This window comes from Desmodus rotundus, chromosome 8, assembly GCF_022682495.2.
Source record: "Desmodus rotundus isolate HL8 chromosome 8, HLdesRot8A.1, whole genome shotgun sequence".
Taxonomy (NCBI): Eukaryota; Metazoa; Chordata; class Mammalia; order Chiroptera; family Phyllostomidae; genus Desmodus; species Desmodus rotundus.
Genome location: NC_071394.1, coordinates 125,035,504 through 125,061,663, shown reverse-complemented (window position 1 = coordinate 125,061,663; position 26,160 = coordinate 125,035,504). Strand labels below are relative to the sequence as shown.

The following is a 26,160-nucleotide window of genomic DNA, read 5'->3' as shown; positions in this document are numbered from 1 at the left end:
ATGCTCCTTGCCCTCCCCTCTCCGCTGCCCACCTTTCCCATCAGCCCCAGCACGTCTTTGGTGTCCTGAAGTCCTTGTTCCAGGTACTTGATGGATTTCTTCACAGTATGCGGCTTGTCCGAGGTGAGGTCCACCCAGCCTCTCAGCACATAGCCCTGGGATGCGAGCAAGAGGGAAGATGAAGTCCACGGTCCTGCATAACCTCCAGTCAGCACATCTCTCCCGCTTCCTGTCCCACCCGGTGTCACTGCACACCCGGGGCCCTGCCAGCCCAGCTGCATTCAGATCCCGATCCTGATCCCAGGCAGCCCTGTGGCTCTCACCACAGGCCTTTGTTCCCATTGTTCCTCAGCCTAGAATGCCCCACCCAGCAGGAGGCACCAAACCAAATCCCTTCCCCTGATTAACTGCCACTAGTCTATAAACCTCAGCCCAGGAGGCCATCTTTGACCCTCAGGCTGGGGTTGGGCCCTCCCTGTGACCCCCTACAGCTCTCTTAGGTGCTCTCCCAGCCCATCTAGTCTCATCACTGCCTGTTTACTTTCCACTGGACTCAGGAGGCCAGCATGGGCGGTGCCAGGGCACAGGGCCACTCTTCCTCTCTGCAGGTGAAGCTGGGCGTGCCCTCTGAGCAGGTGAGCAGGAGCCTTTCTGAGCTCACTGGCCTTGGCCTGGCTGGCCCCCCTGCAGCCGTCACCCAGCCTCTCCTGGCAGATGGGGCAGGCAGGTGTGGGAGGGAAGGCCGTGGGGAGGGCCTGCCCTGAAGCACCCCTCTCGGCCCAGACCAGTGTTTCTCAACTCTCCATTCTTGTCCCCTAAGGAGCCTTTGTAGACATTTTCCCCTAATCATTCATTCCCTCCCCATCCAAGAAATTTCAATATTATAGGCATACTGTGTATGTGTTCTACATATATCTGTGTTTTATACATAAAGAGTAAGATTTTTTTCACCCCTTCTTCCTAGAACAAATTTTCACTCCACTGTGTATGTGTTGGGGTCGGGGGGAGTGTGATATCGCCACTGCTGAACCCGCATAGCCCACACTGGGGCTTCAGATTCTGCCCTTTGGCCCTGGCTGGTGTGGCTCAGTGGACTGAGCACTGGCCTGTGAACCAAAGTTTTGCTGGTTCAATTCCCAGTCAGGGCACATGCCTGGGCTGCAGGCCAGGTCCCCTGTAGGGGGCACTCGAGAGGCAACCCATGGATGTTTCTCTCTTCCTTTTCCCCTCCCTTCCCCTCTCTCTAAAAATAAAGAAAGAAAATCTAAACAAAATAAAAACAACCTCTGCCCTCAGGGCAGATCCCTGCATGGGAGACCTAGGGTGTACGAGCACCCTGCTATCCAGCAGACCACTGCAAGGAGCAAATGCAGGCCCAGTGCACTCGTTCATCTAGTTTAAACAAACAAACAAACAAACAAACAAGCAACCCAGGAAACCTGCACTTTGAGGTGAAAATCTTTTGATTTCTAAATGTTAGCAAAGAATTCAAGATTTTTAGAATATATAGTACAGGCCATAGGACATCCACCTGCAGATGGGACTCTGGACAAATGCCACTGTGTTCTGAGCTAAGCCCTGAGACAACGTGGGTGGGGACACCTTGAGACCCAGGGTCTCGCCAGTGCCCGGCTGGGGCCTTCCCCCACTCCCATGGCCCTCCGTGGGAGGACCGGCCACCCCACGAGGGCGTGTTGGGACGCTGCTTTCTCTGGCTGCGGCCCCACAATGCCTGTGGGCAGTACCTCTCTGGAGCTACTGGAGAGCTTCAGCATGCGGTCGATGTACTCCTTGGCCCTGTCATGGCGGCCCATGAGCCAGAGGAAGAGGCCGGCGTAGTACAGGGCAGTCCCGCTGGCCGTCTTGCGGATTTCCTTCAGGCTGCTCTCGAGCTCCTGAACCGCTTCTAGGTCTGTGCGTCGGAGAGAGGAGGGAGAGGACAAGTGAGGGCAGGGAGGTGGGCCTGGTCCCACAGGAGGCCCTTGAGGGCGCCACACCAGTGGCCCGCGCCTTGCATCGGGCTTGCTGTCTGAGGTTTATCTTTTCCCCTCAGTGCCCAGCAATATGCTGAGCAGACAAACCAAGCCCGAATCTCCCACCTCAGGCCAACGATTCATTTTGGGTGGGGAAATAGTAGTCTGTGGTCTCATGGAACCTCTCTAGAGAAGTGAAGATTAGCAGTAGAATTATTTATATCAGACTGATTTTTCTTGACAATATCTTGGCAAAGGAAAGTGGGGTATCTCCCCAACTCTTGGGATCTAGAAGGAGGACCCCTCCCACTGCTGTGCTCTCAATGGGGCCTGGGCATGGGGAGGTCTTGCAGGGGAGGGGAACAGCAGCCACCCCTCAGGGACCAACAGAACCTGCAGTCACCAGGGCACACACCTCTGTCTGCAGCCCTTGAAGGGCAGTGTGTTTGGAGTGGGGCCATCTTTCCCTGGCGGGACCAGGCCCAGCCGAGCATAGCTGCACTCACCAATGGTTTCACAGCACTTGTGAGCATAAATGAGGGCCATGATGGAGCACAGGGACACATCTGGGTGATTCCGAATGTTCTCCAGGTTGCTGATGGCATCCTGGATGTGCTCTGCAAAGAGAGACCACGTGGTTATGCTCTTGGGCTCCAGGCTCCATGGCATATACATGGGGGATCTTATTAGGGCTGACCCAAGGGTTGGCACCACCTGGCTTCACCCTGAATCAGAGGACTAACTGGTCCAGAAGCTCCCCAGTGGTCTGGGGTCCCTGAAGGCTGAAGTTTCCTGAAAAGGCTGCTGACACCGTGGTCCAGACTGCCCAGGCTGGAGGGCTGGGAGCTGAGGATGTACTCGTGAGTACTCACAGGAATACTTGTGGGGCTGAGATTTTTGACTTGAGTCAGTTTTGAAGAGGGACCTCAGGGCATTTCCAGGTAGTTGCTCAAGAGCCAGTGATTATATTTATCCCTTCATGTCCACCGATGTTGGCCACAGGCAGCTCAGTCCATCCCTGGCCCAGAACCACCTTCTAAATGGCAGTGAGTCAGCACCCGCATGGGCCCCACTCCTCTTCCAGCTCCTGCACATACCTGCAGGTACCCACACCCACCACTTCTTCCTTTTCCTGCACTACCAGCTCTCAGCTTCCAAGCCTGGGATCAGTCCAAGAATCATGCAGCCATCTCTCTGTCCAGATGGGGAAACTGAGGTGCAAAGCCACAGTAGTGAGCCCTCTGAGGTCTCAATATCAACTATATATGAATTGCACAGGCTTTTGTGGCTTCACCTGGGGATCTAGGCACTGAGTGTAAGACTGTTTCCACGGCTGGGGTAGAAGTGGGCGTCTGGGTACAGTTGGTGTTAGTGTTGGACTGGTGCCCAGGTCAGGAGGCCAACACTGACCAGTCCTTACCTTCCCTGAAGACGCCATAGGCTTTAAAGAACTGCAGCACAGGGTCATTGCTGAATTTTTCCAGGCCCTTGGCTGCAGCCTGCTGCACGTGGTGGAAGTACTTTTCCTGGCTGTAGTAAATGATCCCAGCCTGTGGAAGACACTGTTGCAGTAGCCCTTCCCTGACTCTGCTTGACCCACTCCCTCCCATTTCCTGCTTGTCCTCAGCTCTGTACAAGAAAGAGATAGAGAACATTCAAGCCTCATCCTCTTCACCAGCCCCAGGAGTGACTCCAAGCAGTTTCCCCAGGAAGCAGTTTGGAGGTGTTTGTTTTGGAATTGTCCACAGATTCTGGTTCAAATGTGGAATATTCAACTCAAGCTGTCTTAGGAAGGAACTAAGGGGAAAGAGAGGGAACTAGTAACAAGAATAATTACATCAGTAGTTAGTTACAACTTATTGTGAGCTAACCACCTACAGAAACTGTACCCAGGGCTTTACATCCACTATCTTCTGTATTATTCTCCCCATATCCTTCCCAGTGAAGCAAGCTGAAGGCCATGCTGAAGGCCATGGAGACTGTGGCTTGACAAGTGTCACAAAGTAACAGAGTCTGAGATTTCAAAGCACAGTCTCAGTTCCCCTAAGGTTTGTGGGTGCTGGGGTTGGAGACAGATGTGGTTGGATTGTAACAGCCTTGTGGGCCATGTGAAAGGGCCCAGACATCATCCCGAGGGTAATAAGAAGCAGGTGGAATGGTTTTAGGCAGGGGAGGGATGTAGTCAGATACGTTCTTTGCAAAACTCACTCTGGTGGCTCTGTGTGGGGGGGGTGGGGGGCGCAGGTATTGGGTGGGGGTAATGCTGGTGAAGAGAGCTGAAGCAGACACACCAGTTGGGAAGGGGATTGTTACAGGTGCCCAGGGGAGAGATGGCGGTGATCCGGGACTAGGAGATAAAAGAAGTGGGTGATCTCAGGAGACATTTGGAAGCTGAGATTTCTTGCTGACAGATAGATGGGGGCATAGGTATGAGGAAACGGTAAAGCCTGGGGGTCAAATGGTGGTGCCGTCTACTGAGGTGGGGGACACGGCAGAGGCAGGGGCAGGGGAAGAGGAGATGATGAAAAGATGATGGAGATGGGTTTCGATGCGTTGGTTTGGGAGAGCTTGGTGACAGGACTGGGTGGGGATGCTGATTTGGGGGTGAAGACCAGAGAGGATGCACTTGCCAGGGAGCGTGAGGCAGAAAGGAGCCAGGACCGCCTGTAGCGGCAGACGATAGCGAAAGGCGGGTAAAGGGGACAGCAGGAGCGGTCGGAAAGGCGGCAGGAGAACAGCAGGGCGCGGGGGGTCACCGGGCCAGCGGCGGAGAGTCCCAACGAGAGCGGCGGGGCAGCGCCAGGGCCACGTACCATAAGGGAGGAGTCATTGCTGCTCATCTCCGGGCGCTGGCGGCTCGGGGTCGGGGTCCGGTAGGGCTGAGCCAGGCCGGATTCGTGAATCTGGGTCTGCAGCCGGCTTCTCGCGGCCGGAAGTTGGAGGCGCGCGCGTCCTTGGAGACGGAGCCGCCGGCCGGTTGCTAAGAGCGTCAGACCGCGTCAGACCCTAGGGTGGGCGTGGCAAAGCGCCCACGTGACTAGGCGCTGGTAATTGAGCACCGAGAGGGCGAGTCCGCGCTGGTGGCGCTGGTGGCGCGGGGTCCGCGCTGCGTTTCGGGACTCTGGCGCCGGAGTCGGGCCGCTGCCATGGGGCTGGGCTCCAGCACCGAGCAGCCCGCGGAGACTTCCGAGGGCTTCCACCTGCACGGGGTGAGTCGCCTCAGCGGCGCCGGCGATCGGGGCCGGGCGCCCGCACGGACGCGCTGGGTCTCCTGATCGCTGGCCGGACGGCGGCGGAGGCGGGGACCCGGCCCTAATTTGGCCGCCCGAGTGGAGGGGGATACCCCGTTCCCGGTGGGAGCCGCCCGCGAGGGGCGGCCCCACGGCAGCCCGGCGCCGGGCGCGTCTGCGGCCTCAGTCGCCCCGGCACCCGTTCCAGTGCCAGCTGAGCGGGAAGCCGGAGTGTTTCCTGGTCCGGTCCGGCTCCAGTCGGGACGCAGTTGTGACACTCAGGTCACATTTATTGTCGCCTGCTGTGTGCCGCGCTCCGTGCCGGGCGAGGGAGACGGCCAGCAGCTCCGAGGCCCCGGCTGTCCCGGCTCTTGGGTACACGGGGTCGGGGAAACCAAGTGGACGCCGGCTGCTGGTGGCCCGCGGGCGCACTTGCCGCCCCTGGTGGGGTCGGAACGGCTTCCGCTCGTGGACTAGTGGACCCAGCCAGGGCGAGTGGGAGCGGGAGAACCCAGCAGAAGACGAGGAGAGGGCGTTCGCCGCAGGGGGAAGGTCCCAGGGTGAAAGGTCCGGGAGAGGCGCGACAAGGCCGCGCTGAGAAGTCCCTTTCCGTGTCTCTGCTAGGAGGTGTGGGTGAGCAGCCCTGGGGACGTGGGGATGGAGTGGGGCTCCTCGAGTCTGAAGGTGAGGCGAGGGACTCGCAGCCGACGGAGATTTGGGGTTACGATTTGTACTGTGGAGAGGGAGGGGCTGTAGCCCAGGTGAGAGGACCCGAGGGTCTCCGACCCAGAACGGGGAAGGACCCCGTTTTCCCTCGTGCAGCGTGGATGGCTGCACCCCGTGCACCCTTCAGTGTGGTGCGTGGCTGTCGCGTGGCCCCTGTGCTGTGATGGCAGGCTCTGTTGGGTGGGTGGGGAGGGAAGCTGGAGAAGGGTTTACTAAAGTGAGAGCTGTGCTGGCTTCGGGACCGGGAGGTGACAGGTCTTGTGCTTGGTGATGGGCTTTCCCTAGTGGACATCATGGTGAGACACCACGCAGGAAAAGGCCGTGGAATGCATCCAGCAGGAGAGTCTTCCACCAGGTTTGATGGAAAGGGAAGGAATTGAGGATATTGGCGAAGGCAGGGGTGGGGGTGAAGACTGGAAGGTCGCCAAGGAGAGGGACAGAGTGGAGGGATTCAGGAACTGGAGGTCAGCGTTCACAAGAACAGGTACGTATTTTGCTGTGTATAATGCACACTTTTTGGCCCACATTTCCGAGGGAAAAATAAGGATGCGCATTATACACGAGTAGCACCTGAAATACCTTGTACCCGTTCTTATGTTTTGTAATTATTTGTTACATCAAATTTCTTGTACCATCATGTGTTCAAAAATAAATGCTACAGTTTCTTTATAATACAAAAACAAGTATCTGCATATAAATAAATAAATAATTGAATTGAAAAATTAAAAGATTTTTTCCCCCTGAAAGTTTGGGCCAAACACGTGGGTGTGCAATATACACGGCAAAATACAGCAGTTCTGAGCTGCGTTCTTCGTGGCAGTGAACAGGCGAGGCAGCGAACATCGTCCAGTTCTTGTGCAACTTACCTTTGGATGCCAGCAGGGAGACAAGGGAGACAGACAAGAAACACAGTCCAGCCTCGGTTCTCCAACGTCTCCCAGCCTCGAACAGTTCCCAGCCTCGAACAGTTCCGTTCTCGACCAAGGTGCTCACAGGAAAAGTCTTGGTTATCGAAGTTTGGCTCAGGACCCGACGACGCTTTCTTGCTGATACCTATATGATCTTCCCTGTATGATTCGTTTTTTGAACAAACTGCTTCTCAAACAACCTTCTGGGACGAATTAAGTTGGAGAACCGAGGTGCCACTGAAACATATAGTAGGGGCGACCACGGCTGGGAGAAAAATAAAGCAGGGTGAAGGGATACAGAGTTGTGCGTGGGTGCTGTTTTTTGGGGGAGGGGCCCCCCAAACCTCCGATCAGGTCACGTTTGACAGACACCTGGAAAGAAAGTAAGGACACAATAGGTGTCTGGGGGAGGAGCGTTGGGGGCCGAGAGCTGGAGGGATGGGAGGCCCTGAGGCGGGGGTGGGCTCGCTGTGTTTGAGGAGAAGCGTGGAGGGGAGGCCGCTGTGCTGGGACAGTGTGGCCTGCGTGCGGAGGAGGCGGAAAGGGTGAGGCCCTGCGTGGCCTTGCACGCTGTCCTGAAGATTTCAGATTTTATTCTGAGACGTGGAGCCATTGGGAGGTTTTACATGGAGGTGTGACATTATTTATTCACATTTTTAAAAACTGAAGAACAGGTGTGCTGCCTTCTAGAACTATTGGCGTTTTGCTGTGCGCCAAGCACGCCGGAGAGGGCCTGCCTTCAGAGAGCTGGCCGCAGTGGAGGGGCTCAGCCGGGTGGGGGAGTTCTTGGGGTCAGATTCCTGAGTGCTAAGCCGGTGCTAGGAAAAGGGTGAAATGAGGTGTAAAGCAAGTGGTGCTGTCCCTGGCACCCAGCCAACCCTCACTGAGGGTGACCTGCTGCCATTATTAGTCACAAGAGGTTCCCTGTTGGGGAACACAGGTGGGGGCTGTGGGCTGTGGGCTTGGGTGTGATGGGAGCCACTGAGGGAGAGCCAGGCAGAGCCGTGCCTGTTGCGGGACTGGGGGTGTGTGTCGGGGGTGCAGCGGGCAGCAGCACAGATTACTTCCGCTGCAGAGCCGTGGTGGGCGATGCCAGGGCCCAGGGCAAGGGCAGTGAGTACATCCAGACAGGGGATGAGGCCACAGGACAGGGTAGGCAGAGGCTCTGGTAGGCTGGGAGGGGCTGGGCCTGGAGACAGGGTAGGGGGAACCTGAGCCTCTGGACCTGAGTAACGATTGGAGGGCAGTGGTAGCGGGCAGGTGCTGGGTGGCACGGCTTCAGGAGCGGGTCTTGGGTCCACCCCGTGGCCCTCAGGCCGAGTGCAGCCCAGGATGGCCATGAACGTGGCCCGACACAGAATTGCAAATTTACTTAAAACCTTTTTTTGCTCATCAGTTTTCATTAGTGTGTGTTTATTTAATGTGTGGCCCAAGACAACTCTTCTTCCGGTGGGGCTCAGAGACCCCAAAAGGTTGGACACCCCTCTTACCAGAGGGAGGTGGAGTGATTTGGGAGAGGCCCTGAGCAGGGGCACCTCTCCCCAAGCTATCTCTGATTATTGCCCTTTGGTTTTCAAAAGCCACCTAGTCCCAGCTTTCCCCCGAAGGGGTGGGGAGCAGGGCCTCCAAGCAGTTGCCCTCTGAGCCAGCTCACTGGGGCTCAAGTGGCCGTCTTACTGGAAGCCATGGCAGCGTCTGCCAGGTGGCAAGCAGGGGTTCAACTGGTGACACCTCCACAAAGGAATCCTGATTCCAGGGGCGAGCTGGCTTTGATCCGAAGGCTCAGTGGTGAGCTCTCCTTCAGTTTGGGGCATGCAGGAGTGGAGGGGCTGGTGGGTGGCCGAAGCTGCAGGGTGTCCAGAACCACAGGCCCCGGGAGCCCTGTGCCCTCTGGGCTGGGGCCTGGCGGGTACCAAACCAGCGGGGCATCAAGTATGCACAACCAAAGGCCTGAGAGTGTGGGGCCCATCTTTGGGGTTGGGGCCTGGGGATAAAGGCCACGTTGTCTGAGTAAGGCTCTGTCAATGGGGCCTTTGAGAGGGACTTACGCCAGAGCTGCAGCCCTGGTGGTTCAGGGCAGGGCTGGGAGGGAGCACCCTTGGGCTCCTGGAGCAGGTGTCCACCCCCGTCTGGCCCTGCTCACCAGGCTGTCCAGCTTAGGCCTCTTCCTGCCCCCGGGGTCTGCTCTCCTCAGCCACCATTCCTCAGCAGCACCCATTACCTGCTGGGCTGACCTTGGACCTGTCACCACAGGGCCTGGGGCCCTCTAGGATCTGGCCACAGGCTGCCTCTTTCTGGACACAGCCCTGGTTCTAGCGATCCTGGGGCCTGCCTGCTTCCACTGGATGTCGGGCCCTCCCTCTCTGTCCACATCTAAACCTTTCTGGGCAACCCTCCTGGCTTGCCCCATAGACCTGTGCCACCCTGCTCCATGTGGCCTACAGGTGGCCCCCAGGATTGCCCGACAAGGCATCTCTGGGAGCATGACCTGCGGCTCTTGCCCAGGGGAGAGCCATTTCCCTAAAGAGAAAAGCCTGTGCCCAGGAACGGAGTGAGCGGGAATGGAGTTCACCTTGACAGTGGCCATGGGTGGCTGCTCCAGAACAGTCCATGCCAGTGCCTGTCTCCTCATCGGGATGCAGGGAGTGGGGATGGTCTCAGAAATTGAGGGCTGGGGCTTCTGGGAGGTCACCGGGCTGGCGGTGACTGGCCCCTGCCCTGCGACAGGTGCAGGAGAACTCGCCAGCGCAGCAGGCGGGCCTGGAGCCCTACTTCGACTTCATCATCACCATCGGGCACTCGCGGCTGGTGAGCCCCTCACCCCGTCTCGGCCTTGTGTCACTGTGTGCGTGTGCGTGTCTGCCCAGCTCCTGAGCTCTCCAGGGTGGGCTGGAGGCCAGCGGGCTCCAGGAGTGGCCACAGGGCCTGAGGAGCCTGTCTCTTGGGGCAAGAGAGGTGTGCGGGCTCCGGCCGAGGGGCACTTCAGAGTGGGACAGCACTGCGGTGCCCTGGACCCGGAGTCTCTTTGCTGACTGTCGTGTTTTCTGGGGTGGGGGAGGGGCTGAGCACTGCTTGGGGGAGGGGGTCACAGTGGCTGCAGGCCCAGGCATGGCCTGTGACCTGGGCCCAGACGCTGCCCCAGTCCGTCCCACTCCAGGCCCTGCTGGGGCAGCTGGCCACAAAGGCCCTTGCCCCATCTCAGACCCAGACTTGTCCGAGTGGCCTGGCTGGGGTGTGGAGTGGGGGTCCTTGGAGTCAGCCCTCTGCCCCCCTAGAACAAGGAGACTGACACGCTGAGGGACCTGCTGAAGGCCAACGTGGAGAAGCCCGTGAAGCTGGAGGTGTTCAACATGAAGACCATGAAGGTGCGCGAGGTGGAGGTGGTGCCCAGCAACATGTGGGGCGGCCCCGGCCTGCTGGGCGCCAGCGTGCGCTTCTGCAGCTTCCACAGGGCCAACGAGCACGTGTGGCACGTGCTGGTGAGTGGGGGCGGGGCCGGGCAAGGGTGCGGGTGGGGCAGCGAGTGGACCCCCGGGCCTGTACTGCCTGGACAGGGCGTGCGCGGGGGAAAGGTGATGGTGCCAGACCTGTGTGTGTGGCGGGGGTAGCCGGGTGGGGGACAGCTGGGATAGGGCCAGTAGCCAGGGGGTCTATCAGAGGACTCCCTGAGCACAGGGCCCAGCCTCACTCATTCCAGCGTCCCAGAGGGGCAGCTCTTCACTTGCCCAGGTGCCCTGCTTCTTGTTAGCCATGTGACTTGGGGCATTTTGTTTACCCTCTATACCAACAATTTTCAACCGGTGTGCCACAGAATTTTTAAAACATGTAATGCCTGACTAGTCAGGGGCACTGGCCTCTTTTCCCTTAGATTGTCAAATTAAAAAAAAGACAACAGCCAACCCAACAATAGCTGTCTGGTGTGAATGAATGAAAATTATATCAATTTTTTTGTCAAATCGACAAAAAAAATTTTTTTTGTTGTGCTACAGAATTTTAGTCATTTGTTTACGTGAGCCATGAGATGAAAAAGGTTTCAAACCCGCAGCTCTAGAGGGTGGTTCCGTATTTTGAAAGGTGGGGCTGCCATCTACTGGAAGGCGGGTTGTACTGCAGAATGCTGCTGCTGCTGCTGTTTCCTTGTTTTCAATAGTGTTTTTTTCTGGCAGGTCTCAGGGTCTGATCTTAGTGAATCTCCGTGACTGAATTGTCACAGATACACGTACACATGTGAGATGTGCCCAAGTTCACAAGAATGCTTGGTCCTCCAGCTCGGTGACAGGAAGGTGCCCTTAGCTGGAAATTGGCCGATTTTTGTAGCCTCCCCCTTGCTCACGGACTTCTTGGGGGAGGTTTCGGGACCTTTTTTTCAGCCTGCCTCAGCGTGTCCGTTAGTGCCCTGGGGGCGATGACGCAAAGCCCTTTGCACCCCTCTAGGAGGCTGGGGGCGGTCCAGTTTCCCCAGGGCCTTCTCTAATGCAGAAAGCAGTCCTTGTACCCAGTCCTGCTCACTGGCCCCCTCCAACCCCTGCTTAGGGATCTTCAGCCACAGGCTTGCAGCATTAGCAGCAATGCAGCTGGGCACTTACTGTAGGCCAGAGTGTGGTTTTCATTCTCTACATGTGTTACTTTTAAAGCCTTCTGTCCTGGCTGGTGAGGCTCAGGGGACTGAGTGCTGGCCTGGGAACCAAAGGGTCGCTCACTAGTTCAATTTCCATTCAGGACACATGCCTGGGTTGCAAGCCAGGTCCCCAGTAGGGGGCGCATGAGAGGCAACCACGCAGTGATGTTTCTCTCCCTCTCTCCTTCCCTTCCCCCTCTCTAAAATAAATAAATAAATAAATAAAGTTTATTTTTTTAAAAAGCCTTTTCATCAACCCTATGAGTAAGAACTACATGTCCTGCGTTTAATCATTGGGAAACTGAGGCTTAGGGGTTAAGTGTTTGTCCAGAGTCACCAAGCTAGCAGTTGGTGGAGTCTAGAGTTCAACCCAGGTCAGATTCTGCGCTGTGTTGTGAGCTATGTCCAGGCTCTGCCCTCTGCTGGGCGGGCGGTGGACCTGGGGGAGGCAGGGGAATTCAGGAATAAGACAGGACAGTCTGGGCTTAAGGCCTTGACCTGGGGACAGAGGACAAGTGTCATACGAACTACCTGGAGAAGCAGCTCCCTGGCCCCTCTGCCACTCCAGGAGCAAGGCCGATAATTCTCAATTCTTCCCCCAGGATGTGGAACCCTCTTCGCCCGCCTCCCTTGCTGGCCTGCGCCCCTACACAGACTATGTGATTGGCTCTGACCAGCTGCTGCAGGAGGTGAGGAACCCAAGGCCCAGCCCTCCTCCAGCCGCTGGGGTGTGAAGATAGTGGTGCTGGCCATGGGGCTTCCAGTGCCTGTGCGGGGAGCAGGGTTCAGGTGCTGTGTGTTTGTCACAGTCTGAGGACTTCTTCACTCTCATCGAGTCCCATGAGGGGAAGCCCTTGAAGCTGATGGTTTATAACTCCGAGTCCGACTCCTGCCGGGAGGTGTCTGTGACTCCTAACGCCGCCTGGGGTGGAGAGGGCAGGTACTTCCTGGGGTTGGGGGGCTGTAGGGTGGGGCCCTGGATGGGTCTAGCCAGTGGGCATGAGCCCCAGAGTCCCATGGTGAGGGTGGAGGGCTGGGCCCTGGCCCCAGGGATCCTGAGGCTGCCCATTGGTCCAGGGAGCACCCTTTCAACCCCCTCACCGCCATCGGTGGGTGGGCGTGGCAGAGATTGATTGAAAGGGCTTTGGGACAACTCCTAGACTGAATGTTTCTGGATTTCGGCAGTCTGGGGTGTGGTATCGGCTATGGATATCTGCATCGGATCCCAATCCAGCCCCCTACCTACCACAAGAAGCCACCTGGTACCCCACCACCTGGTGCCCGACCATCTGGTACCCCGCCATCTGGTACCCCGCCACCTGGTATCCTGCAACCTGGTACCCCACCACCTGGTTCCCTATCACAAGGTGCTCTGCCATCTGGTACCCCACCACCTGGTTCCCTGCCGCCCAGTGCTCCACCACCTGGTGCTCTGCCACCTGGGCCCACCCCCCAGGACTCTCCTGCCCCTCCTGGCCCAGATACGGGTGCCAGGCAGGGTGGCTACATGGAGGTACGTGGGACACACCTGTCCAGTGGGGGAATTGGGGAGCTTCACGTGGACAGAGGGGCCTGTCTGCTGGGGAGAGAGAAGACTCTGGAGGCTTTTCTCACCAGGGGCCATCTGTGAGGTCCTTCAGAGTCCCCTCTGCCTCTGGGACCCAGTGGGAGTGGATGGACCCATTCTGGGACAGTGAGACCCTCTTCGGTTCTCCTGCCACTTAGGCTGGGAGATGAGGGCAGTGGCGAGGCCTTAGCTGCCATTTACATTTTGTGAGTGGGCACCTAGGCTCCAAGGGAGGCAGAGCCGTGTTCTGTGCCTCAGTGAGTCGGTGGTAGAGTCGGGCCAGGCACCGGGTGTCTGGAGCCCCAGTTGGGCTGGTTGTCTGGCTGAGTGTGCAGGTCACCCTAGTGCCCTCAGGCCCTAGGCTGGCTCCTGGGATCTGTACTGGCGGCATGCGAGGCCTGCCTTCCAGGCAGGCTGGAACTCAAGGAGGGCCCTCTCTTCCTGTGGGTCATCGACGGGGCCCCGCCAGATGGCACCTGGGCTCCTCAGCGGCACGTGGCAAGAGTGCTCCCTCTTGGTGTCGGCACTGCAGGGCAGGCCGGCCAGGCCCATCTGACTTGACTTCACCTGCAGAGAAGGGGCCAGTCACCAAGGCTGTTTGCTCCTCCAGGCAGAGCAGTGCTTCTGGGGCAAGCGGGGGCTGGGGGCTGGGTTGGACGACACTGTCCCGGAGGCCCTCTCCCTGTCCCCACTTCTTCCCTGGCTCCGCTAGGCCCTGCTGCAGGCACCCGGCTCCTCCATAGAGGGACTGCTTCCTGAGCCTGTGAGTCTCGGCTATGGTACGCCAGACCTTGGGGGGCTTCCACGTTCCATGGAGACTCCTCTTCAGCCTCCGCCTCCAGTGCAGCGAGTCATGGACCCAGGTAGTGAGCAGGCCCTGGCGGGGAGGCTGGGGAACAGCAGCCCCTGGTGCTGAAATGGGCCCCAGGCTCAGGGCTGGACTTTGGCGACAGTACCACAACCATCCTCAGATCTGCTGACCCCTACTATATGCCAAGATGGTTGCAGGTGACCCGATCTAGGGTATGGATGGGGAGCTGGAGTCCAGGGAAGAGAAGTGACCTGCTTAAGGTCACAGCAAACTGGGGACAGAGCGGGGTTTGGCCCTCTGCCACTGTGCTACTCCCATGGTGCCCAGTGCCAGGGCCCTTTCTTTCCTTGGAAACCGGCAGAGGGAAACCTCTTTGGGTTGGGGGCGGGCATCACCAGTGGCTGAGGTTAGTCTCATGCTGAGCCAGAGGCCCCTGAAACAGGCAGAGCCAGTCCAGGATACTGGTCCTCAGCAGTCAGGGTTCGTGCTGACGGAGCCGTGTCCTTCCCCCAGGCTTCCTGGACGTGTCGGGCATCGCCGTCTTGGACAGCAGTGCCAGTGTCTGGCCCAGCCTGCCCTCCTTCCCAGGGCTGACCTCCACCGCTGCGTCAGCCTCAGGGCTGGAGGACGTCTGCTCCAGCAGCGGCTCTCACGAGCGTGGCGGTGAGTGGCCAGCACCCTCCGAGGCCTCCTGGAAGGGCTGCTGGGAGGGCTGCCCCAAGTTTGTACACTGTCTCTCTCATGGGGGGTCAGTGGGGTTATCGCCCTGGGCCACACTGGCCCCAGGTTCCGCAGGCCTCTGCAGCCCCATCCTGTGTGTTTCAGGTGAGGCCACATGGTCTGGGTCAGAGTTTGAGGTCTCCTTCCCGGACAGCCCAGGCACCCAGGCCCAGCAGGACCACCTGCCTCAGCTGACCCTTCCTGACAGCCTCACCTCTGCAGCCTCACCAGAAGATGGGCTGTCTGCTGAGCTGCTGGAAGCTCAGGCTGAGGAGGAGCCGGCAAGCGCGGCGAGTCCAGATGTCCAGGCTGAGGGGGCAGCCGGCCAGGCTCCGCTCTCTGCCCTGGAATAACACCCTGGGCAGTGACAAGGCCCCTGATGGCATTTCATGAGGCCCAGATGTGGGGAGGTGGCTCAGGCTGCCCTTTGGGCCCAGCCCCTTTCCTGACCCCAGCCCAGTGTGTCCAGCTTCCTGGGCTGTGGTTCTGAGGGACGTGCAGGGACTCCTGCTGGTGGGGGGCTGTTGTGTCCACTCAGACCCTACTGGTCTCCAAGAAATGACCTCCCAGCATTAATTCTGCGTGATGGTCCTGGCTTTGGGGAATTGGGCACTTGCTGGAGGATCTCAGACACGTCCTTTTGGGGGTAGGGAGCTGGGCACCACACCCCAGGTTGAGTCAGTTCTGCAGGAGCTGGGGTAGGAGAGGGAAGGCTTCCTGGCTGCTTGTGTGGGGCTTGAAGCCTCAGTGGGCAGTAAGAGGCGGCGTGGGCCTTGGGGAAGGGCATCTTTTGGCCATGTACCCTGAGGCCCAGTGCTTGTTACCGCTTGGCCACTGTGGCTCTCCAGGAGACGGCAGGGTCCAGACAAGATCAGGTGTGACGATGGGGTCAGGGAGGAAGGAGTTGCTGTGGGGTGTCTGCCGAGTTGCTTTGTAGAGCTTGCCTTGATTCTCCTGCACAGCTCGGCCAGCATGCTCTGCACTAGAAGGCACCCCCAAGCCCTGGGGACCCCTGAAGCCCCAATACTCTTGTCACATGCCCTCATCCCTCCCTGTGCTACACTGCACACAGTTGGCTCAGGCTGACCGACATCTGCCAGCCACAGCAGCAGGGGAGAGGTAGTGACCTTGCCCACCTCTCCCGGGAGAGGGCAGGAGGTTCTAGGCCCTTCAGCAGACTCACCTGTGTGTGGACCACAGTGTGTCTTCCTCCCCAGGGCCTGTACCCCACAGACCTTGTATCCCAGTGGTGAGTCCTGTCTACTTCCAAACTCACACAACTATCTCTTCTACACACACAAGGCACCCAGCCAGCCCCGGTGGGGATTAAGTTACAAATTTAAAGACACCACCCTGAGCAGACTCTCAGAGCCAGCCCTGACTGGTTCTCCTTCCACACAGCTCCTGCCACAAGGGGAAATGACAGGCCTAGGCAAGAGTGCATGAGGGCCCTCTGTGCTTTCCCATAGTAGTGTGCCGGGGGGGGGGGGGGGGGGGGGGGGGGGGGGGAGGGCAGTGGGGGGCAGGCTGTTCCTCCCACCACCAGGTACCTTGGGAGGCTAAGGCTAGAGTGGGCCTTCTGCTCCGCCTACAGGAAGGGCAACCCCCCCTAGGAAGCCCCTTCATCACCTGATGTCCTCTCCTGCCTTGGCTAGAGTCCTTCCCACATGCCCAGCTTATTACCAAGAAAGCTGCCTCTGGCCTCGTGTTCTAGTCTCTGTCCATCTACAGTACCCTCTTTGCTGCTGAATTTGTAATGTCTGCACCCGAAAGGAAACTCGGAGCTCTGTCAGGCCCGGCACAAGGACTGCTGGCTCTGGGGGCACAGGTCTAGTACAAGGCGGGAGGGACCCAAACCAGCAAACACTCTGAAGTTTCTAGCATTGTGACTGCATTCAAAGGCCACCCTGTCAAGGCCACCAGCACAGCTAAGCTTGCAAGACAGGGAGGCCTTGTGTCTAAAGCCACTTCCGGAGCCTGGCTCCTGTGCTGTCTGGGAGCCCAGCGTCCCCTGTAGGAACCCAGGACGTAGGACAGAATCACCACAGGACTGCTCGGAGGGCAGCTTCCTTTCCCTGTGGCCTGGCAGGCTCACCAAAGTCACCCCCACCCAAGGGTCTGGGCTTCCTCACTCTACACACTCCGTTCCCAAATGGGAGGGTAAAATGGGTATCGGTGCCAGTTATTTCCAGGGTCAATATGAAACCATGAGTTTCTTAACTTCTCTATAATCTGCTATGAAGGAAAATGACAAGTGAAAAAAAAATTAACATGTACTACACTTGGAATATTTTAACTAAAGCCTTTATTCTATACAACTGAAATACAGATTTTTACCCTTTTGGCAGACAGTCATATTTTCTGGGAACCTACTGGTTTGACTGGGAGAAAAGAAAAAAGTACAACCATGCTGGGGTCACATCTACGGCAGGAAGGGAGCACAGCCGCCCCCAACGCTCTGTACAGAGGGCGGGGCGGCCCAGCAAAACCCACTGCTTTAGTCCAGGGCCCTTGCGAAACACCGCAGAGGGCTGGCGCATGAGTTCTTTCTGATTTTTTTGACATTAATTCACAACTATTGCTAAAAAACATGCACCAAAGGTGCACTGGTGTATCCAACAGATAGAAAGGATTGTTTAAAAAAGAAGCCGGCTGCTCTGCGTAAGGGAGGAGGACTCGGTGGAAAGGTGGTGCATCTTTGCTCGTGTCTTCAAAGAGCCAGATGCAATGACCTGTCCGCATTCCCAGGAGGCTGCCCAGCAGTGAGGGGACCCTGTCTCTGCAGGTGTGCCAATCAGAGTATCTCAAACAGGAAGGTCGGCCCAGGCCCATCAGCTGGCTGCACCATCCTGTAGACGAGAGAACCTTCCCCACCCTCTCCCCAGTCCCTGCGGTTGTGGGCGCACGCTGCCCACAGCGGGGAGGCTGCTGGACTGGAACAGACTGCCCTCTGAAGGCACTTGTGCTTCTGGCTTCATGGAGGAGGCTTCTCTCGTGTAGTCTGATCAGGGGACCATTGTTCTAGTCTGAATACAAATGACCTCGGGGAGAATCCAAAGTGTGTTGTTCTGCCAAAAGCTGAAGTGTTTATCCCCAATAAGTTATATTCTGTACAAGATCCAAATGAGTCTCTGAAAGCTTTAGATTGTTAGAACAGTGAAGAGAAATCCGGATATAGGTACAACAACAACAAAAACTGCATATAAAACTCTGGAAAAACAAGTATGTGTATTTCCAGGCAATGAATTATCAAATTAACTCACCATGACATCCTCCTACTGACACCATAAATTTAGGCAGCATTTAAATGAAGTTTAAGTCTCACCACGGTCTTCAGTTCTGATGGTGCCATGCTGCTCGCCCAGAGCACGAACCTGGGGTGCCACCTAGTTTTGCCCCTAAATAAGCGACACAGTGGAGGGAGGAGTAAAACAGCCGCCTCCCTGTCGCTGCCGTTCAGTCCAGGGCCCTGGGGGCGGTGCGGCATCACTGGGCATGGTGCTCCAAGGGCTGTGACCTGGCCCCTGGAAGTCCAACGGGACCCTCCTAGGAAAGCGCGTCTCGGGGGCAGTATTAAAAACTAGCCCAATAGTCACTTATTAGCAAATGGGCTGGCTCTAGAATTGTGCAACGGCAAGTTCCTATTACAAATAACTGTCTTATGGTGAAAATTTGTTTAATGACAAACTTGGAAAAGCCTTCCTAGGTACTGCGTGAATGGAATGTACTCTCAGAAAAGCTACACGGTGTGTTTGAGGTTGAAACACAGACACATAGGGCCTTACCGGTGTGTCTCTAACAAGTGCTGACAAAGACATGGTCCTTTGAAATAAAAGGAGGAAGCCAAGTCCGCGAGGCCTGGTCTGCCGTTGGTTCTCTGTACACCTCACAAGACACAGTTGGCTGGGGAGTCTTCTGCGCTCGTCCTCTGCCTCCCTGGGGACAGCTTAATCTACACAAGGAGACTGGTTTCTATGTTACATTTCAGTTAGTCACTTCAATGGGAAGAGAATCTTGGTCCGTACCCAATCGGCCGGTGGAAGTCTTGCCCCCGCTGGGGTCAGTGGGCTTCCTAGGACTACTCTCGGGGCCAGAGGTGGTCAGTACAGGAATACGCAGGAGGCCCGCCTGCCCACCCTTCACGTGGACTTCTGTCGGTAGTGGAGGGTGAGGTCACCGCCGCTCTTCCATATGAAGTGTTTCACTGTCCGAAGGTCCATATTTGGATCCAGAACCTGGACAGCAGAAAATAAAAATGCGAAAGGCTCCAACAGCTAAGACTTTTACTGGTAACCCAGGACTCATCAGGTGACCCAGCGTGTCCGCTCCCCAGGCCCCGTGGTGGCCTGCTCTCGCTGACCTGGCTGCCCTGCACATAGGCACGAACCTGGGTGCGGGCAGAGGCACAGCTGTGGGGCCACGCCAGCCACTCCCCTGGAGGAAGGCCTTGAGTGCGTCTTGGTTTAAAAGCCCCCGTCCCACCCCACCCCCCAGTCCTAAACTAACACAGCAGAGCCTGCTCTGCACATCAAGATGATCCCATGTCTTTCTTGTCTGGAGCCTCACGAACAGTGGGGAGACACTCAAGAGTTCCTCAGTCTTTTTAAAAGCAGAAGCCCCCCAAAGTCAAGAGACTTGGGACCGTAATCACACCCCGTTACGTAACTGTTGGAGCACCGGCCATGGAAAAGCGAGGCTACGGTCCAGAAGTCCACATACCTGGTCCTGGCACAAAAGTTCAATTTTCTCCTCTGCCAGCACAGCAATATCCTCCTCTTTTTCCTGTTCTCCTGGTTTTTCATTATTAGAAGAGCTGGTGGTTTGAGACTCATTATCCAAGTTGATGATTTTCTCATAAACATGTTCCATCACCTTCCGGACCTGGAGCATGTCGCTAGCAGAGAGTCTGTCTCTGTAAAAAGCAAGGGCAGATGGGGACATCAGGAGATCGCTGGATATTATCGCTTCCGTATCACCTGGTGGTGACATTTGATAAAGATGAAAACATACCCAGAAGCATAAAAGCAATTAAATTTTTAGTCATTGCCTTAATCCATTTTTAGAATTGCCAACAGATTGTTTATAGTGCCCTTTCAGGACAGGATTATGCTCAACTAAGTGAGATCACACACATGTTCTTAAAAACTCACACACACAAAGAACAGCACTCTGGGTTTCATTCCCTTACAGGCTTTCCCAGAGCACAGGCACACTCAATGCTCCTGGAAGGGAAGGCCGCCCCAGGGCTCATCAGGCTCCCCGGTGCGCAGCGCTCGTTTCTTCCAGGGCCTGCCTTCCTACAGCCAAGACCTCGAGTCTCAACCTTCTGCCTGAACTCCAACCCACCAGTCCCACAGCTGAGTGGGTCTCTCCACCTGGCTGTTCCACAGTAACCTCAAACTCCGCATGTCCAAATCTAGATTCATCTATTTCCTCACCCCCACACCTATTTCAGTATCTCTGACGTCAGTAAATGGTCAAACCAAGCAAGCCCAGGCTCAAACTCTGAAAGCCATTTGAGTTTGGGGTCATTAAATCCAGCTGAAGTGACATCTAGGACTCGCTCCCACGCACGTGTGCACGTGTGTAGGCAGGTGGGTGGGAGGGCGGGAAGGTAGATGAAACAAAATGTTTAGCCACGTGAGGGGAATTACTGGAGCTGTCAGATGGGACGATGGGGCTTCACTTTCCTATTCTCTTTTTTTATGTGTTTGGAAATTTCCCCGACAAAGGTTTTAAAGCCTTGTTGATTTTATTTGCTAGGATATACGTCAATGAAACCTCTTACATGCTTCTCCGACTTCCCTCCTGGTTCTTTCCCCCCACCCCACAGCCTAGGCCACCACTCTATGGGTCCTTGCTGATTTTCAGCGTCTTATGCGTGCTTCCACATCACTGAGCACGCCTTTCCTGGATGTGGAGTGTCTCCTCTGAAATCCTACCCATCCTCACATGCCCAGCTCAAATTCCATGTCCTTTGAGAAGCCTGCCTGGAAAGCATTAATCAAAAGTTCATTTCTTTCCCCTATGCTCATGATGTCGTAAGTATCCATAAAACAGTTATTACACAGAGATCGTGCATTACTCTGAATTATGGCAAGAGACAACATCCATGTCTCATTTTTGAACATCCATAGCCTACCACAGTAGATACTTGGTAAATGGTTAAGTTGTATAAAGTGTTAATATAAAGCTAGCCTTAGATCTAGTACTGGCATCCTTTGCTATAAAAGCAGTAAGGAATTTTTAAAAACCTCTCTGGTAATTAATTAGATTAAAGCATCATATGACACTACATTTACTTACTTTTTTAAGGTTTTTGCTCCTGAAGATGCATGAGGTTGGAGGTAGAAAGGAATTTTGTTGAATTTGGGCATATTTTTCTGAAATATTAAAAGTAAAAAATGGCATAGTTTCTATTAGCTGATAAATTTAAATAATGTCAACAGGAAAACATGATTTATAAGTTAATAGTTGTTTCACAATTAAAAGTCACTTTCTACAAAATTTATAGTAAGCTATCAAATTATCTAAGTCAGCCTCAGACAAGTAAAATGTTTAGTTGTGTAAGGAAAAGATACTGTGTAATGTCAGTGGCAATGTAAATTTGCCAGCACGGCTCTTTTCAAATAACAATTCAAGGTATTAAAGGGAATCAAATTTTAATTCTTTAAGCCATACAAACCCCAAATCTCAGTTCTACATTAAAATATCAGGGCTGATCCCTAAAGGCCCAAACAAAAAAATTACGTGTCTTGAGAGAAACACATTAGGATTCACCCCTGAGCAAAACCATGTACTCTACGCTGGGAGGCCCACCATCCAGCTGCAAGGCCAGCCAGGCCCTCCCACTTTTCTTCCCTCTGACATCAGAGTGAGGTCTGCAGTTTTACATGGGACGGTAACATCAGCCAGCCATCTAGACGCCCACCGTGAAGTAAACCATGTGCTTGGGTAAAGGCTGAAGTTTGCTGGTCTTTTCTCGGGGTACTAATAAATCCCCTCCAAGCCTCTGTGCCATGTCCTAGCTGGATGTCTCCTCCAAGCAACGAGCCACAGGCCTGATGTGAACACTGCACCCGGCTGACTCTCACACCCAAAGGAAAGAGTGGTGTTTGGGGAGCCTGGGCTCAGGGAAGACCACAGAGCACCCACAAGGTGTCACACGGGCTTGAGTGCTTGGAGGCAGGGTGTCTGGGACAGAGCACACGTTTTCTGAAAGTTGCAGAGATTAAATCTCTTTTCACATGGCTTCAGGAATTTACAAAATAGGCCAACAGTACAGAAGAGAGTCTAGAAACAGACCCTTGTGTATACAGAAATTTGGCATGTGATGAAAGCCATTTCAAATTAGTAGAAAAAGGGAAGATTATAAAACATTGTGCTGGCACACTGGCTATCCATTTGTAGAAAGTTAGCATCCTACCTCACACCAAACTAAATAAATGCTAATAGATTAAAGACCTACACACAAGTGATTATCACAAACGTACTGGAGAATACGGAGCATTTTTGCTAAGCTGGAGTGGGAGATACCTAAGCAAGACATGAAACTCAGAACGTAAAGATTCCACCTGATTATAGAAAGTTAAAGTGTTCACCTGACAACAACACCATGAATAAAGTTAAAATTCAATTGAGAGGCATAGATAATAGTCAAAGGGTTAATGTTTAATATGAAGAGCACTCATAAATTAATAAGAAAGACAAATAACCCGATAGAGAAATGAGTAAAGAATACAGACAGGCAATTCACAAAAGAAATTAGAAATGGCCAGTATGAAAAGATGCTTAACCTCACTAAAGTTAAAAGAAACACTGCCCATCAGCAAACGAGTGGATCCAAAAACTATGGTATATTTACACAATGGAATTCTACGCAGCAGAGAGAAAGAAGGAGCTTATACCCTTTGCAACAGCATGGATGAAACTGGAGAGCATTATGCTAAGTGAAATAAGCCAGGAAGTGAGGGACAAGTACCATATGATCTCACCTTTAACTGGAACATAATCAATAGAAGAAAAAAGCAAACAAAATATAACCAGAGACATTGAAGTTAAGAACAATCTAACAATAGCCAGGGCGGGGGTGGGGGGTGGGGGCGGGGATAGTGGGAAGAGGGTATTACAGGAACTACTATAAAGGACACATGGACAAAACCAAGGGGGAGGGTGGAGAGGGGGGAGGGAGGTGGGTTCACCTGGGGTGGGGTAGAGGGATGGGGAGAAAAGGCATACAACTGTAATTGCATAACAATAAAAAAAAAAAAAAAAAAAGAAACACTGAAACAAGCCCTGGTGGGTGTGGACCAGTGGACTGAGCGCCTGCCTACGGACCGAAAGGTCCCCAGTTGGGGGTGTGCAAGAGGCAACTGATGGATGTCTGTCTCCTCTTTCTACCTCCCTTCCCTTCTCTCTAAAAATAAATAAAATATTCAAAAAACCCCAAACCACATTAAAACAATGAGACAGTACTTGCCTATCTTTTGGCAAAGATTAAAAGTACCCAGTGCTGGTGAGGGCGTGGGGAAACAGGCGCTCATACAGTGTTGCTGAGAGTGAAAACTGGCATAGCCTTTGTGGAGGGCGGCTTGGCAATGTCTATCAAAATTTAAAACGTGCGCACCCTTTGATCCAGCAATTCCACTTCTAGGAATTTATCCTAAAAAGCACGCAAAGATATATGTACAAAGATGTTCACCGAAGCATTGTTTGTAATAGAAAACACTGGAAACAACCTAAATGCCCATTAATAGGGTCCTGGTTAAATAAATTATGGTACATTTATACAATGGAATATTACGCAGTCATTTAAAAGAAATGATCCATTTAGAAGAAATGATCCAAAAGACACATGAAAAAATGTTCAAGATATATTTTTAAGTGAAAAAAAAAAAAAAACCAAGTTGCAGAACAGTATGTATAATAAGATCCTGTGCAAGATAAAATAAACTATAAGCATATATACAGGTAATATATGCTTATATAAGCTGAGAAAAAAGTATTAACAACTACACACTAACCTATTAACAGTTCTTACCTCTGGGGAAAGGCTAGGGAGTGAATGGAAGAGGAGTGATTGAGAAAGGGATGGGAGTTTCACAGTATTTATTTTTTTAATATACATATACTGTTTTTATAATTAAAAACCAATGAAGATACAAACAAATAAATATCAACAGTACTTCCGCAACTCTGGAACTACAGGGAAGCAGAAGAGGATTCCATCTGGCAGTCTAGGTTTTTTTTTTCCTTAATAAATTTATTCACAAAAAAGTGAGACAGTAGAGGACCAGGGGGTGCACAGGCAGGGGTCTAGGGGGCTCTGAAATGGGGCTCGGAGACACGGGACCCTCCAGGTAGGAGGGTGCTTTTTAATAAAAAAAACAACAGGAGCTCCCTCCTCTCCCCGACTAAAAAGGACACAAAAACAGATGTCTCCGAGGTGCATGGGGAACCTGGGCCTTAGGGTGCTGCGAGGGTGTCACAGGGGCCAGGGCAGCTCCTGCACCCGCTGGCAGAACAGCAGGCAGCCCTCACCAGATGACGTCTGGTCTCCCTGACAGGGCAACAGGAGTCACTGTAGATGTGCCCACCACTCAGGCACTGGAACAGGGCTGTGTAGTGGCCCGAGTAGTGGCAAAGGGCATACTGCTGACAGACGGGACTTCTGGCTTCGTCACTGGCACAGTCCCCTAGGCTCAGCAGCTGCAGTGGGAAGGCTACCCCTACTGAACTTTTCTTGGTGGGGCCTTGGTAGGTGGAAAATTGAGTAAGTCGGAGCACGAGGATTCGGGGGCATCTTTATACTGTTAACTTTTTGGCACTTCGTGTTTTCTTTCGCAGTCTAGTTTTTACTCAAGTTTAAGGTTACACGGTCTAAACCAGGTCTGAATTTGCTTCACAATTTGGAAAAAATACAAGGGCAAAGTGGGAGTGGAGGACACTTACATCCACAGTGATGTCAATTACCCATTGTGGCACCGTCTCATTCAGGAGCATCGACTCGGTCTCACCTCCGGAGTCCCGGCAGAGCAGCCTAAACACATCCATCAGGTAGTAAGTGACACAGCAAGCACAGATGACAAAATTGCGGTTACAAACATTAGACAGAGGGACAGGACCCTTACAGAGTTCACTCAGGACAACTCCCACTCAGGCGAGGAAACAGCGCAGCCAGGCAGAATGACTCGCTGAGCTAAGACAGAGTGCGGGCCCTAGAGCTTAGGCCCCAGGTTCCAAGGCCGGGCACACACCAGAGCTGCCTCTCCCACTCCTTGCATGATGACGGGAAACCTGTGCGTGGCAAAACACTCGAAAGAAAGTTCCCTGCCAGTGCCACAGAGCACGGCACAGGCCTGCACAGCCAATGGGGCCAGGACGTCTCTGGGAACCCCACCCTCAGGAAACCACCGCAAAGGAAGTAAGTCTGTGCTCGAGGGCAAGACAAGCATTCTTCTCCCTCACAGTCCACAGAAGACTCTGGTGAGCTCTCCCTTAACTCCCCAGGGCCTTGCTGGCAGTGTGGAGTCAAAGCCAGCCTAGCTCTTTCCTGCAGGGCCTCATGAAGGTCAGCCTCGCACCTCCGGCCAGGCCACTGTTGGGCCTGACAGTTCCCAGGAGCAGCCTAGTCCATCCTGCCTGACCCAGCAGGAAGGATGTCACCTATTCTGACATTGTCCTGAGGACAGGGACTTCTGGTGATGCCAGCCGCTCCCTCACCCCAGCAGCCATGCTGGCTAGGTGGGGACAGTGAGGGTTTCTGCAGAAACCACTGGGGAAGCTGCCTCAAGGACAGGTATCGACCTCATTTCAACAACAGAGGCTCAGCTCCCAGTCAGAAAGTGGTCTACACTTAATCATCTCATGGAGATGAGAAAGCTTCCAAGTCCCTGACACTTGTAGAAATTAAAACAATTTATAACATCTGTTTGAGTAAGTATTTCTTAGCAAATGGGATGCTTTCTTAACAGGGCCTCCAGCCCTCCTCTGCCCATACCTGAACAGCGTGCGACCTCCAGCTTCACCAAAGATAACAGGGGTGTGTGGGGGCACTTGGAAATATCCATTTCCCTTCTGTACTCGGTTCTCCTGCTCCCCATTTACTAGGAAAGGTACAGATGCAGAGTTAGTGCTACAGACACAGATTCTAAACATTTTGTTTACAAAGGCTTCAAACACTGTACGATTTTTAAGGTCAAAAGCCCTATAAGTCAGCCAGTGTCAGATATAAAGGCAAAAAACAAACGAAGTTAAATTCCTAAAAATAAGAAATATGGCAACTTGTGATGTGCCTCATGAGAAATGACTGCATTTTAATAGAAGAGATTAATGTTTGAGATTTGAAACAAAAACATAACCATGTACTGTGAGCCACAGAGAAGTCTCGGACAGCCTGTTTATAAATGGTGATCCCCCCTTGGGGCCAGAAAAAATAAATACGTTTAATGGCAGCCATAACTAATGGCAGAGGTATCAGTGGGAAATAAAATCCTCGTAGAGGTCATAATCCTGTTTTCCTTGCTCTCTGCAGATTTCATTTCACTGTTTTCTTTGCAATCTTTTGACCCATGAGCGGCTGACCCCCACTAAGCGCCAGCTTGTTCA

The 26,160-nt window shown here is 54.0% G+C and overlaps 3 protein-coding genes across 8 annotated transcripts in view; 1 reads left to right on the top strand and 2 right to left on the bottom strand.

Annotated features, from left to right (window-relative positions):
* The window catches only part of TTC21A (tetratricopeptide repeat domain 21A), a 33,500-nt gene extending 28,535 nt beyond the window's left edge, over nucleotides 1–4,965 (bottom strand). For 3 of the 4 annotated variants that reach the window (XM_053930181.1, XM_053930182.1, XM_053930183.1), the window contains exons 1-5: nucleotides 4,787–4,965; nucleotides 3,394–3,523; nucleotides 2,480–2,590; nucleotides 1,746–1,912; nucleotides 33–155 (exon numbers count right to left, since the gene is read on the bottom strand). In XM_053930181.1, coding sequence (XP_053786156.1) covers nucleotides 33–155; nucleotides 1,746–1,912; nucleotides 2,480–2,590; nucleotides 3,394–3,523; nucleotides 4,787–4,813 — 558 coding nt within the window. In that variant the 5' untranslated portion in view covers nucleotides 4,814–4,965. The remainder of the gene's footprint in view (nucleotides 1–32; nucleotides 156–1,745; nucleotides 1,913–2,479; nucleotides 2,591–3,393; nucleotides 3,524–4,786) is intronic. The other variant, XM_053930184.1, reaches the window with a different exon arrangement.
* A 47-nt stretch (nucleotides 4,966–5,012) lies between these two features.
* On the top strand, nucleotides 5,013–16,052 carry GORASP1 (golgi reassembly stacking protein 1). The gene is made up of 9 exons (XM_024566047.4): nucleotides 5,013–5,182; nucleotides 9,565–9,645; nucleotides 10,113–10,316; nucleotides 12,058–12,144; nucleotides 12,265–12,395; nucleotides 12,641–12,968; nucleotides 13,735–13,885; nucleotides 14,347–14,496; nucleotides 14,659–16,052. Exons 1-9 carry the CDS (start codon nucleotides 5,120–5,122, stop codon nucleotides 14,904–14,906), a joined length of 1,443 nt encoding a protein of 480 aa, XP_024421815.2. The 5' UTR covers nucleotides 5,013–5,119; the 3' UTR covers nucleotides 14,907–16,052.
* Nucleotides 16,053–16,841: 789 nt separating this feature from the next.
* Nucleotides 16,842–26,160, bottom strand: part of WDR48 (WD repeat domain 48) — a 41,783-nt gene continuing 32,464 nt past the window's right edge. For all 3 annotated transcript variants that reach the window (XM_024565748.3, XM_045199780.3, XM_045199779.3), the window contains exons 15-19: nucleotides 25,553–25,658; nucleotides 24,505–24,592; nucleotides 20,860–20,936; nucleotides 19,273–19,465; nucleotides 16,842–18,788 (exon numbers count right to left, since the gene is read on the bottom strand). In XM_024565748.3, the coding sequence (XP_024421516.1) occupies nucleotides 18,693–18,788; nucleotides 19,273–19,465; nucleotides 20,860–20,936; nucleotides 24,505–24,592; nucleotides 25,553–25,658 (560 nt within the window). In that variant the 3' untranslated portion in view covers nucleotides 16,842–18,692. The remainder of the gene's footprint in view (nucleotides 18,789–19,272; nucleotides 19,466–20,859; nucleotides 20,937–24,504; nucleotides 24,593–25,552; nucleotides 25,659–26,160) is intronic.

Bases quoted from the DNA above. Each gene is read 5' to 3' on its own strand.
- GORASP1 (XM_024566047.4), top strand. From the start codon at position 5,120: ATGGGGCTGGGCTCCAGCACCGAGCAGCCCGCGGAGACTTCCGAGGGC. The intron at 10,317-12,057 runs GTGAGTGGGGGC...TTCTTCCCCCAG, and splicing joins AGCACGTGTGGCACGTGCTG to GATGTGGAACCCTCTTCGCC. The intron at 12,145-12,264 runs GTGAGGAACCCA...TGTTTGTCACAG, and splicing joins CTGACCAGCTGCTGCAGGAG to TCTGAGGACTTCTTCACTCT.